General features: G+C 37.4%; 1 protein-coding gene across 4 annotated transcripts in view; it reads right to left on the reverse strand.

Annotated features, from left to right (window-relative positions):
* Positions 1-363: 363 nt before the first annotated feature.
* The window catches only part of PPP4R1 (protein phosphatase 4 regulatory subunit 1), a 95,138-nt gene continuing 82,081 nt past the window's right edge, over positions 364-13,420 (reverse strand). For 3 of the 4 annotated variants that reach the window (XM_075125314.1, XM_048840254.2, XM_048840253.2), the window contains 9 exons: positions 13,088-13,263; positions 10,513-10,608; positions 8,947-9,132; positions 6,904-7,065; positions 6,333-6,433; positions 5,436-5,556; positions 5,175-5,309; positions 3,448-3,589; positions 364-1,475 (listed from right to left, as the gene is read on the reverse strand). In XM_075125314.1, coding sequence (XP_074981415.1) covers positions 1,312-1,475; positions 3,448-3,589; positions 5,175-5,309; positions 5,436-5,556; positions 6,333-6,433; positions 6,904-7,065; positions 8,947-9,132; positions 10,513-10,608; positions 13,088-13,263 — 1,283 coding nt within the window. In that variant the 3' untranslated portion in view covers positions 364-1,311. Of the gene's footprint in view, positions 1,476-1,528; positions 3,358-3,447; positions 3,590-5,174; positions 5,310-5,435; positions 5,557-6,332; positions 6,434-6,903; positions 7,066-8,946; positions 9,133-10,512; positions 10,609-13,087; positions 13,264-13,420 lie in introns of those variants that run through there. The other variant, XM_048840257.2, reaches the window with a different exon arrangement.

A 13,420-nucleotide genomic window follows, 5' to 3' on the forward strand; every position in this document is an offset into this window, starting at 1 on the left:
GGAATTTTGATCAATCTGGTCCCTGAAAATCTGGGTTGAGGTGATAGTCCAAGTTCCCTACAGCTAAGATGTCATTCTGCATTTGGGTGATAGGAGAGCCAATAAGCTCCCAAGAATGAGTAAAGAGATTCTTGATAAAGATTCACTTACGAACTCCTCACCCTATTATTTCACCAATTTTTTTAAAAAGTGTTTCTGTACTTTTGTAAGCTAACTTGACCACTGTATTTTTGTGTTGTGGTATATTTCTTTTCTAAATATAAATCTTAAGTTTTACATTAAAATCCCTCTGGAAAAAGTCATTCAAATATAAATGATATTTACAGAAATCCATGCAAGAACTAGAAAAGGAAGGACACGAAATCATTTCAAAATTGTTCTTTTAATATCTTTAAAAGGTCACAACGTATTCAATCTTATTAATAAATTTTATTTGGACAAGTAGAGAACAACTTGTATCACAACATTTTTAAACAACATGATTAAAGACTGCAGCACTCCCAAGAGTGGTCACAGATATGTACAGTATATGAAGAAAAAGTTGCACCTCAGAGCCGATCATGATCAAGTTAAAAATACCTGACTTAAAGTACATGTGCTAATAAATTTCCTTCAGGTCATGACCAGCATGAAAATAATTAGGACACAGGTACTCAGCAAAGTTTTCTGCTAATGGGTACAGCAATATGCTGCATTTAAAGATTAAAATCAGATTCTAGTTTAGTGTTACCACTGAGCCCTTAAGAGAAATCCAAATTTCTACTGTTCCCCATTTACACACATCAAAACTATTCAGACTTAAGGATGTGCCCAGCTGCACACAATCAGGTTCTTTGCATGGATAAAAACTTTTATAGCTAATACTGGAGGTCTTACATCTGGATATAAATCTGCCTCTCTGGCTATAAGAATTTGAACTATCAGTTGCTAAGGAAAAAACTTGCTAAGTTAACTCCTCAGGAGAAACAACGCAAGTCTCTGGAAATCACATCTCTTCTACAATGAAAATGCTCTGCCAATTCAAGTTTCATTTGTTCAGGAAGACAGACGATTTAAGGCTTCAGTGGCAAATATAATCCTCTGAGCAATGTTTTTCTAAAGTCAAGATGAGATAGGTAACGTTTACTTTTTCTTGACTCTTAACATCCCTGGTATCAGGTTTAGATAACATCCACCCGTAGTTAAGTCCGGCAAGAGATCTCTCCTCCTTTGGAAGAGGTTGTCCTAAATCATCCATTTTAGGAGCATTTGAGGATAGTTTGCGTTTTGTTTGTTTTTTATTAAAATTATAGTACTATTCAGAAACTTCTTTTAATAAGTCGATGAAGCAGTGCTCATGGCATCATCTGCAATTTTGGTACTGGCAGGGTGTATGCTTGCAAAATATTTGACATCATTGTCATCATCCATTTGAAGGGCCATAATTGTCTGTTCCACAACTTCTTGATGAGAATTGGCAGAATTCAGAAAATATTCTGTAAATAATGGAGAATACACGAGATATATAAGAAAAATAAGAGTAACAATATTATATTTTGGTGCAAAACCCAGCTACTATGCTACAGTGTTATATTCAAAAACATGAGCACGCTTCTACATCAAGGGCAAACAGAGGCTTCTGTTTTAATACGGAAAGGCTATCAGTGAGACTGAAATTCTGTATTAACAAATCAAAGTTTTTGGATATTTTAGTTTAATCCTTATGCTGTAGGCAGATACTGATTCATGACATTAAATATTAGGGCAATATCTACTCTAACTACAGTCACACCCAATCCTTGTAAGCAAGCAAATAATGTATTAATTTAAATGTATTCACAAACTAACAAAATACTGGGTGATTAATACATGTGCTGGAGGACTCAAGTATAATATAGTTGTCCTCATGGTATAGGAGTACAAGACCCCTAAAATTCCTTCAGTGTAATAAGTGGCAGACAACATGTGCAAAGGGAAAAACTCCTGCTAAGAACAGGAGTCCCAAAATCAATGTGTTTATATTTCTAAAGGAAGGTAATACAAATAAACTGCCATGCTATTCCATTCTAATGACAGATGCTACCACACAATAAAAATGGTAATATGAATAAACAGCATGCAAGAAACCCCAATATGTGACAGTTTTTTTTAAAATTATATGATACAATTGTATTAAAAAATCTTCCCTTTCCACAGCAGTTTGTGGTTGATTTATTCCCAGAAGTATACCAATTAATATACCTTTTAATTTTATTTTTTAAATCTAAATTGAATAATCTATCCACTGTCTCTCGTTTTATACTTAGATTGTAAGATCTGTGAGATAGGGACTGTTATACATTTGTACAGTGCCTACACAACAGGGCTGGGTCCTCTAGATGCAACCATAATACAAATAAACTATAAATCAGCTATGAATATTATCCACGTAAATGTCTTTTCTGACTAAAGCAAGGCTCTCTGTTACAAGAATTCATGAGTTCCACAGCTTAATTAAGTGTTGCATAAAATTTTCTACTTCTTTTATCATTTTTAAATGTAATGCCCTTCAGTTTATTTGGCTGTCTCCTTGTTCTTGTATTGATAAACGGTAAATAGGAATGCTGAAACGGTCTCCTCTGTATTGTTCATTATTTTACATAATTATCATGTCCTATTTGTCTCCTCTAAACTATTTCTGTTATGTCTTTTTGAAATGAGGGTGACCAGAGCTGAACACAGTATTCCAGATGAGAGAATAACACTGATTTATATAATGGCATAATATTTCCAGTATTATTTTCCACCCCACTCTTAACATCCTAACATTGCTAGCTTTTTCTGGGCACCGCTGTGCACTGGGGATGCTTTCCCTAAGGGAAGTCTACAGTTTGACAATAGCAGTTCCCTTGTTGAAATGTTGGAAAGGTTCTCCCTTCACTCTCAAAAGGAAAACAGAACAGCACTAGCCACCTCTCCTCTCCCAGAGGGACAAGAGACAGGGTTAGCAGTGAAGTCTGTTTTTCTGATCCCCAGCCTTTATTGCATACAGCATCAATTTTTAGACCAAACACAACACATTTGTTCTACGTCACATCAGTGAATCACCAGTATGCAGGCTGAGCAATATCCTTAATTTCCCAAAACTAGCCCATTTAGGGAAAACTGGTCAAGGAAAATGGGCTAAGAGGGGGAAAATGAATCCATCCATTTCTCCAACATTACAGAATAGCTCTAGAAGTTGTGATGTTGTCAACAGGCTTGCAGGTACGATCAGGGCCTCAAAGGTCAGTCCAGGCTAAGCCTTGCCACCCCTGGGGGTAAGGTTCAGGAGAGTACAATGTCATAAGTGGCTTCTCACACTGGTGCTATTTTCTCCACTTGTCTACAGCAAACTAACTAAAAAAGGAGACATGTTAAACATTCAATAGTTATCTTTGACATTCATCATCTATTAAACAAGACATTCTGAACTCCAGTAGCACCAACCTTTCTCTAGAAGGGTTTGCCTTAAAGTTTTTGCAAGTAGTACTCTAACATTTGGAACCCGATCGGATGCCAAGTGTAGTAAATGAGGCAGTAGTTGCACAGCAAATTGGTCCATTGGGAGGCAGTCATCTTCAATGACAGTCTGTCAAACAGAACGAAGCAACTGCATTAGATTTCTCCCCATAAAGAGAGAGCTAAAAACAAATACAGACCACAATGAGCATTCACGGATCCTACCAACTGAATAATAATCAACATATAAGAATATTTAGTATTCATAGAGCACTTTCTATCTACAGATCTCAAGATGCTTTACAGATACAGGGCACTGTACTTCCCAGTAGGAGGCGAGGCCTTATAAAGCAGAATAAATGTTTGAGAAAAACTTAGATAATTTAGAAATTCTTACTGATTTAGACTGCTGTAATTAGATGCAGTGGTAAGTATAGGGTTATGTTATGCTGCAGTTTTCCTTCTAAGTACTGCCCATTTCAAGCACCATAACCCATATTTTAAAGAGCTGTCATAACACACAGCATTATATCTCTGTGTGTATATAATGTCCTCTGCAGTTTCCACGGTATGCATCCGATGAAGTGAGCTGTAGCTCACGGAAGCTCATGCTCAAATAAATTGGTTAGTCTCTAAGGTGCCACAAGTACTCCTTTTCTTTTTTAGACTTATCCATATATGTAATCCTCCCCCTACCAAACAACAAAGCACAAAATTTAGCTGAGTAAACAAAACAGGAGTGAACTAAGAACCAGGTGGGTAGTCTTTGCTGGCAGAATTCACTGGGGAACCAGAGATGGCCCATGAAATTCCATGAGACTTGCCTCACAGAGATCCTGACAAAGTCTCTCCTCAGCTCCGGGGAGGGGAAGGACGGAGCTGAGGAAACAAGGGCACACTACCAATAGCCCTCAGATCCAAATCTCCAGAAGTTTCTTTAAATAAGATCAAACCTCAGGGAGTGGATATCCCTTCTGGGCCATACTCTGGGAACCCTTTCCCACATGGCAGAGCGATTGCTCCTTTGCCATCACTGGCCACCCCAGATGTACCTGGGGTCTACTCCTCCTCCACAGCTCAGACCAGCTTGTTTTCCTTGATGGTATTTCTGTCAGTTTCTGAACAACCTATGCTAGCTGGGTGTGTGGGAAATGACACCTACTTGCCCTTGCTGCCTGAATAGATCATTCAGTAAATGGTAAGCAGCTGCCAGCACTGTATCACTCACCACTAGAGGGTGCTCACTTCATACCGGTCCATGGAACAAGCGGCTGAAGGTTATTCCCAAACTCAGGTATCCTAGGTGTTATTCAGACTAGTTTTTTACTGTCACTTTTTTTGTTGTTGTTGTTTTACATCAACACCATACTTTGATCCTCTGAACATACTGAGGAGAAGACATGAAGTTTGCATACTGAACTTCAGTGGTATGCAACATGGGAATTTAGACGGCAAGAGTGACTGTGGAACTAAGTAATATATCAAACTCTCCTGCGGAGGGAAGAAAGTGCCCCATTTCTACAGCATCTCCTGATGTCTTCTATGGAGCGGTGCTGAGCAAAGAAAGCCATGAATTGTGCCCCCCATCTTCTCCCAACAGAGGAAAGATTCTCTGGCAATGATTTCTACAAACTGTTCAGGAAAATACAGACGAATCCATAAGGAAATTAGCTGCCCACCCTCTCCCAAACAAATACATAAATAAAAGCTCTTACCTGGCAGATAAAGACAAATGTTTGCCGACCGGACCACTTTGGGCATCTGCAGAATTTTTCAACAAGTTCGTTCATGAGGTCTACCATGAAAGTTGATGTTGAAGCCATATGCAGCTTCTTTAACATTTCACTAACCTATAAGAAATGTTAAGTTAGCAGTACATAAATACAAAAACAACAACTTCCAACCATGACTTAGAAGTTTGAGATATTGGATTCACTTAAATTATTTTACATTAAAATTTGTTTCTTAGCTCATACCAGCTTGTAGGAAATCCATCGAACAGAGGAAACCTTATCTGCACAGAGGCTAAGGGCAATAGGGCGCAAATAGTCATAAACATCTCTGGCACTGTATAGGTCTATAAGCAAGATCAGCTGCCTAAAAGAAAGAACAAAGCATAACACAGCAGAACAAATCAAAAATGAAAAAGGTATCCTGAACCTTGAAAATTACAGTTGACACAACATTGCCTACCATTTAACATAACAGAAACCAAACCATCCATATACACTAAGAAAATTTTCCATTCTAAATGTTAATTGTTTTCTCTCATAATATTGAGTAATTCCAGCCCTGTCATCTGCCACTTATTCAGTAAATATGACCCTAATTCTACGTGAGATCAATAAAAGAGTGCAAAAATAATCTGGGATAAGAAAATTAATAGATAAAAAAGTTTGCACTCATTAGATTGTATAACTAATAACAATGTTACAAGGTACATGCAAGCTACAGTGTGACCAAGCTGGTTGCACAGATAACAAGATCAACAGCTTTTCAGATTAAAGTGAGTAGAACAGATTTGATCAAAATAAGTATAAGGCATTCCCCACCCCCACAAGCATAATAAAATAATTACTGGTTGGACAATCTGAGTGGAAGTGCTCAATTAATTTTTTCATTCTACATTAAAGAGGATTTAAAAAATAGTTTATAAGGAGTAAAATTATTAGTAGATATTACTAGTGTGTCACAGACATAAGTAGTATATGTTGTAGAAGTCGTGAGCTCATGTAGATGAGCACATGAAGATGTGTCAAAATGCCACTATAAAATAGTTCGTGAATTTGATTAATTGATCGATGAACTGAAAACATTAAAATCCACATAGCAGAAAAAATATCCAAATCCAAACCAAAACCTCATGAACATACTCTGCCAGCTCATATCGAAAACGCCAATTCCTGCTGTTATCGGTCACTAAGAATTCCTGGAGCTGATAAAGATATTCTCGTCTTTTGTCAAGATGAAGAAGCTGAAACAATAAATATAAATTTAATCAGAGCCGTGCAGATTGAAAGCACTTAATGTGAATGGATGGAATATGAACAAAATGTCTATCATAAAACACCTACTTGGATTAAAAAAGCATCCTTTGATACATACAGTATAATGCTTGTAAAACATTGTGGGTAAAATTTTGCTGTGACTTGCAAGAAAATCAGCAAAGTTAATGGGGTATTCTTAACAACATTTTATGCTGTATATACTTTAATTAATAATAACAAAGAGTAAGTGGTAAATAACTGCTACGTCTTCAACTGGCTCAGAGAAGGAAAAGTATTAGCTTCATACAGCTTTTGCAACACCTTCTCTGGTACCATATAAGCATTTGGCTGGACTACTGTAAGGGATTATACTAGTGAAATCTATGGACACAGGGAAAACAAGTGGATGATAGGCATAATATATTATGGTTCAAAGTGAAATAAACATGAAATGTACCTTTAGAAAATCATGCAAGTGTTTAAGGACACCTATCCTGACTTCATCTAGATCCTTTAAAAATCCATTGAAGACTGGAACCAAGTCTCCAGCTGTGAGTTGATCTCCCAGGATAACTGCAAGCTCATGTATAGAGAATGCTAATGTCCTTCGAACTTTCCACTGCAAAAAAAATACAAATGCATTTATTAATAAATTATCCCCAAACAACAGTTTTAACATTAGGATTAGTTTTCTTATATTGTTCAACATTAATATTGCAATCCTCAGTACAACCACTTAATTCACTCATTTCTTTCAGTAAAACAGAACTCATTTTTTTCAAAAGCGAAAAACAAGACATGAATGGGATTGTTCAAGGATCATTTGTTCCATCTGCATATCCAGGAACTTAACAAGTAACAAAATTATTGTGTTCTTAATTAGCAGAAGCAAAACAAAAATTATGTTGGATATCAACACTTTTGCAGTTCTCTTCTTGCTTCAATTTTTTCTTATGCATATTGAATGTTATAGTTCTTGTTCCTCTCTGGCTTCTGTAATCTGTACTTTACAAAGCAGAAGAAGAAAGAAGGTACTCTGATATACTTTGATTGGAAACTGTAAATCTAAGAGAGTCACATGAGACTTTCCCTCTCAGGGAAGCCAGCATCTGACATCCACACACAGTATCAAATATTTTGTTCCAAGAAACGTCTTGGCACAAGCACTGGTCCAATTAAGAGGTGTTAGGTCCTTTTAGTTTCTATGTGGTCTTTTTTTTTTTTTTTGGGGGGGGGGGGGGGAGGGGGAGAGAAGAGAAGAGGGAGGGAACATGACACATTGTTCAAATGGATAATGTATTTTCAATTATATAAAAAATAAGTATTGTTATTTAACCTTACTTTCCCCCTCTGACCAGCACTTTCCAACTACCAAATGAGATCTTTGCAGACTTAATCCTATTTTAGTGATGCAGTTTTCTCCCACATTATTCTTGTGGCAGACTGTCAAAGTAATTTTAAACAAACTGCAAACTTAGCAATATTTATTTATTTTTTTTTAGTTTCTTTACTGATTACGTGTGCGCTAATTTTTTTTACCTTACTGTAAAGCACTTTGGGAAATGTGACTGATACTATATACAATATTCTCCAGTTTATTAAAAATCCTGTTATCAAAGCTCTGCATTACCTGAATCCCTTCCTTGTCCCCCATTATGAGATACATGAACTATATGCTCTCTGCAGCATGTATCTCATGTTGGGGACAAGGAAGGGATTCAGGTAATGCGATGGTTCGGAAAATAGAGCCCTCTTGATTATCTGAACAATCGGAAAATTGGGAATGTATCGTATAAACAAACAATATAGGTCAGTGAGTTTTTGCTCTGATACATCAGTGAATTAGTTTATCAGGGTGAAGTGGATCAAGAATCACTACTTAAAAAAGGAAGCATGTCTTTGAAAAAGACAGGAAAGAGTGGAAAATTAAAAATAAAACAAAACAAGAACAAAACAAAAACATTAAAACAAAATAAAATGATCCATACACTGAAAACTGCTTCCTTAGCAGCAAACAGGAACAGAGAAGAAAGCAACAGCCATTTCCAATATTTTAACATTTGTTTTTAATACACCAATGATACTGCAATACTGTTAATCATTTATGACTAACTTTCAGGAACTGGCCAGTGCATCAAAGTGGATACCCCTATTCTCATTAAAAGTGCCACAAGAACTGTAGCAACCTGAAGTGATCAAGACGTCTGGTTTCTCATCTACCCACAAGGTGACAGGCTCAGCAACATTTATGCATCTATTCTAGGTATTTATATAGTCCCCATTACCGTAGTATCTGAGCACCTCACATGGTGCCCAAGCATTGTTCTGGGACACTGGTCAAACTATTACTCAGAGGAAGAGCATCACCTACTAAATTACCAACACCAGTGATAGGATATGAAAACCATAAATTCAAAAATGCCCATTATACAGAAACAGTTATAAAAGTGTATATACAATTTGTTTTCAAAGCTGATTGAGTTTAAATGCTTTAACATACCTGCATATCAGATGCTAGTGTCTCATAGGTGTCTTTCAGACAGTGCCAGTTCTGTCTACCTAACGTAAGTGCCACACCTGGCAGGCTATACGCACAATGTTTAGCAATCTCAGTATCAACCGTTTGTGCACGAGAAGGATCAGTCATGGATAAATATTGATCCAACAAGGCTTGAGGTACAACATCCTAGAGAGAGAGCAAGCCTTAGTTTGCCACATTTTCAGGTATTTTCCATACAACCTACTATATGAAACTAGGTTACATATTGAGAGAGAGAATTTTTCTCACCTCATAATAAAGGACAAAAAATGCTTAAAGATTAAGAATGTAAATATAATAATTCATAAAAGTACCATATACAAAAATCAGACTAACTTTAGTTGTTTAAAGTTGATATTTTAAGCAAATGTTAAGGTTACTTAAGCAATATTAATACAGAAACAAAATAACTGAGAAGGTATGATTAGTCCTTGTAAATACCCAGACTGAAGTAACAAGGATGAACAGATGGATCACTTTCACACTACCAAAACACAGTAGGAGCATTGTTTGAAACTTAAGAAACAACCATTTAACTTAGACTTCTATAGCATTGCTCAACACTCTTACAAACATTACAAACTCAATATCCTGTGAGACTGGCAAACTTTATGCCTGTTTAACGAATACATAAAATACATAAAAATAAGTGACTAATGCTTGTCAGTACATGTTTTTCCCCACCTTGCAGAAAATTTTTACCATATGGCAAAAAATGAAGACTAAATTTAAATGTTTCATTTTGGGTCAGTTCAATATTAAACTGTGCCTGCCTGAGCTGCTGAAGTGCCTCATAGGAATGGCATTTGGGTGCCTCATGCCCTGATTCTCCCTATGGGCTGGGCTCCTTGCCTGGAACTACTTCTCCCATGATGCAGCACATTCTCCCCCCTTGCTGAACTGCTGCAGTGCTTCATGGGAGAGACAGAACCCAGCCCATAGAGAAGTATGAACGGATGAGATTCCCACACTACAACTCCCATCAGTGGTTCAGGAAGATATAGTTTAACACCAAATTAAGCCAAAATAATTCATTTGGTATCAAATCTAAATTTGTTTTTTTTCTGCTAAAGTCAAAGTTTTCAATGGACAACACACTTTTTGTGAAAAATTCTGTTCAATTAAAAAAACAGCTTTTCCCTGAAAAACAGTCTTAATGGAAAATTTTCAACTGGCTCTGTGAATAAGTCACTGAAGCTGTACAGCAAGTCAGTGACAGAGGAAAAAATAAAATAAATAGCTTGGGAGTCTTGACTAACAGCTCTTCCGTCAAAGCTACACTACTTCCTTTAAAAAAGACTGGAATGGTCCATTACAGCAGAATAAACTGCCAATATAACCACTGTCACTGCAGCAACTCAAGGCTGGATTATACAGTGACCTACTAATGAGGCTTTCACATCCTCTGAAAATAACTACAGCAAAGTGGGCCATGGACTACATAACTAAAGGTGAACCTTCCATCATCTCCTGTCTATAAAGTTTCAATTTAATCAGAATTACAAGGGGAAAAAAATTCTCATTTACCTGTACTTTGGACTTTCTCTCCTCTTCAGGGCTGAAACTACTATCGGTGCTCAAGTCTGAATCATTATGAATATAGCGGAGAGTGGAATCTATGTTCTGCATATGGGGGGGGGAAAAAGGTCTCTTACAAAATGGGACATTCAAGGATTACACGCACACACTGAATTTAAATACCATGAAAGGTTGCTTCACATTGTGGGTATTTCTTCAAGATTCCAGAGATGTATTTTTATTTTCAGCATATCCTTGCTGTAGCCCAAATTAACAGAAAAATCTTATTGGACAACTTTTATTTATTTAGATTCAAAATAATAAAGATGCTTGAGGGGCTATAATTAAATCATATTCTATTCTACACAGATTCTTACACCTTGCCCACCACCGTATTATCTGGAGTGCCTTCCATTAATGCAATAAGCAATGACTCCTGTCACGTGGTGTTCTCTCAAGAAAGGGGAAGGAACTAAAATAGGGAAAGAAGAGGATAAAGAATATTTACACAAATTAGATGTATTCAAGTAAGCAGGGTCTGATGAAATTCATCCTAGAGTACTTAAGCAACTCAGAACCATTAATAGTTATCTTTGAGAACTCATGAAGGACGGGTACGGTCCCAGAGGACTGTAGAAGGGCAAACACAGTAACTATCTTTAAAAAGGGGAACAAAGAGGACCTGGGGAAGTATAGACCCGTCATCCTAACTTCAATACCTGGAAAGACACTGGAAAAAACTATTAAACAATTTGTAAGCACCTAGACAATAATACAGTTATAAGAAATAGCCAGCATGGATCTGTCAAGAACAAATCATGCCAAACTAACCTAACTTCCTCCTTTGACAAGGTTACTGACCGAGTGGTTGACTTTAGGAAGGCTTTTGACACAGTCCGACATGACATTTTCATAAACAAAAGTATGGAAATATGGTATTTGATGAAATTACTATAAGGTGGGTGAGACACAGAGACCCCTTGGCAAAGAGACTCTTGCTCTTTGCAAACATTGCTCACCTCAGACCTGACAAACTCACTACACCAAACATGTCCTACAGGATATTTATCCATAAAGAATAACATTTAAGGATCTACATAAAGCTTGTAACTTGCAAGATTCATAATCATTGAGAGATGTATATATTTATATTGAAAGTATGGTTTATGGTCTTGGAGTAGACATTAGTCACCAGGAGATTACGCATCTTAGTGATGGTCCATTCAGACAAGGGGTGGTGTCAACCCCAGTCTGTCTGGCCACTGATGCAATGCAAGGCTCACTGGGGTTAGGACAGAGGAACTCCCCTCCTGTCCTAGCTCCACCCATCACTCCCCCTGGGAAGAAGCAGGCAAACCTTCTGAACTTGCCTGCTGGCTCCTGATTGGTTAGTGTCCCCTTCTGCCCAGTTTACACCATTGGAGGATTAAGTTTTCTTGGTACATAGTCCTGAGTGGGTTTTCCCTAGGCAGGGTGTATCAGGGCACCAATACCTCAGGCCAGGGGCAAAGAACACCTGATAGATCCCCCCTTATTTTGACAGAGGTGCCATTTTTACCTAGGTACTTTTCAAAAAGTAACTTCACTTTAAAAAGATACGAACTTCATAATAAAAGAGAGCTTGCAGGGTACATCAATATCTAGGTCATGGTTGTATCGCTAAGATTTTGGAAGGAGGGCAATCTGTGCATCTTCCATCAGACAATCCAAATTTAAAGAGTCAGATTTTACACATATACAAATGTATGTAAGGAGCTTCTTATCAACACAGTGAGCAATGCTGTCAACTGTAGCAGGTTAATGGCAGCAGAGTATAATCTGAAAACTATTTGCAGTGCCAACTGGCAAGCAACAATCCATGAGGGTTGCATCAAGATTTTATTATTCTTCTATAGCACTGGAGTTTCAAAGACCATCACACTTGTGCCTCCAAGTGGAGTGGAGAAGTCACAACATTTTTGCCACAACACATAATGAAGAACAGAAAACCAGTACTAAATGCTTTTGTTTGATTGGATGGGGAAAAAACGGAAAGAAGAGCCACAAGTAAAAACTCAAAATGATATTGAGTGGTAGTACCCACCTTCATTCTCCAGAGACCAGATATTGCCAGAGGCCCATACAACATGGCCTCAAGTCCTGATTGTCTCCTGGTCAGAAAAGTGTGTTGCCTGCTGCAGTAAAATGTTTCCACCATAAACAAAATGTATCTCTCTCTCCAAACAGAAAAAGGAACAGTTAACTTATTTTAAGAAGGGCATTGTTTCCAGTAAGACTATTTTACTGCAGCAAACTATAGTAACACAGTCTGTTGAAAGTGACCATTACTCAGAACTGAAGGTTTAACTTCAAGTCCTCAAATGATTCAGATGTACAAATACAGAACGTTGTGAGGATAAACTTTACTTTATGCAATAGGCAGAGCTGCAAAATTAGCAAACAAAACTTGGCATCATTTCAGCCTAAAGTGGGAACAGTTTAGCTATGATTGCTGCAAGAGTGCAAAATACAGGCCTCTCTCTGACTGTAGCCCTTTATTTCTGAATCAAACTGTTTGTATGCCAAATACAGCCATGTCTCTTACCTCAACAGTGTCGCTAATTAAAGACACAGTATCATCGTGAATTAGTTTATAATTCAGTTGGTCTTTGATGCTCAGTTCATTTTGAGAGTCCATTCCCTTGCCAATGCCTGCTGTTGTCTCTTCCTGAGGGTCCAAACTGGAGGCTCGGAGTGCAGCAGACAACACCTCCACTTGTGCTGTATGCAAAGTGAAACACGTTAATGGAAGTGGAAAGAACGGTTACACAGCAACAACATTGCTGATGGCAACTACCTTTGAAAAATAACTTTTAATTTATGGACTAGCCAAAGAGGGAAGCTGAAAGTTTCCTACTCAGATTATCAATGGTTAGTA

The sequence above is a fragment of the Caretta caretta genome, chromosome 2 (genome assembly GCF_965140235.1).
Source record: "Caretta caretta isolate rCarCar2 chromosome 2, rCarCar1.hap1, whole genome shotgun sequence".
NCBI lineage: Eukaryota > Metazoa > Chordata > Testudines > Cheloniidae > Caretta > Caretta caretta.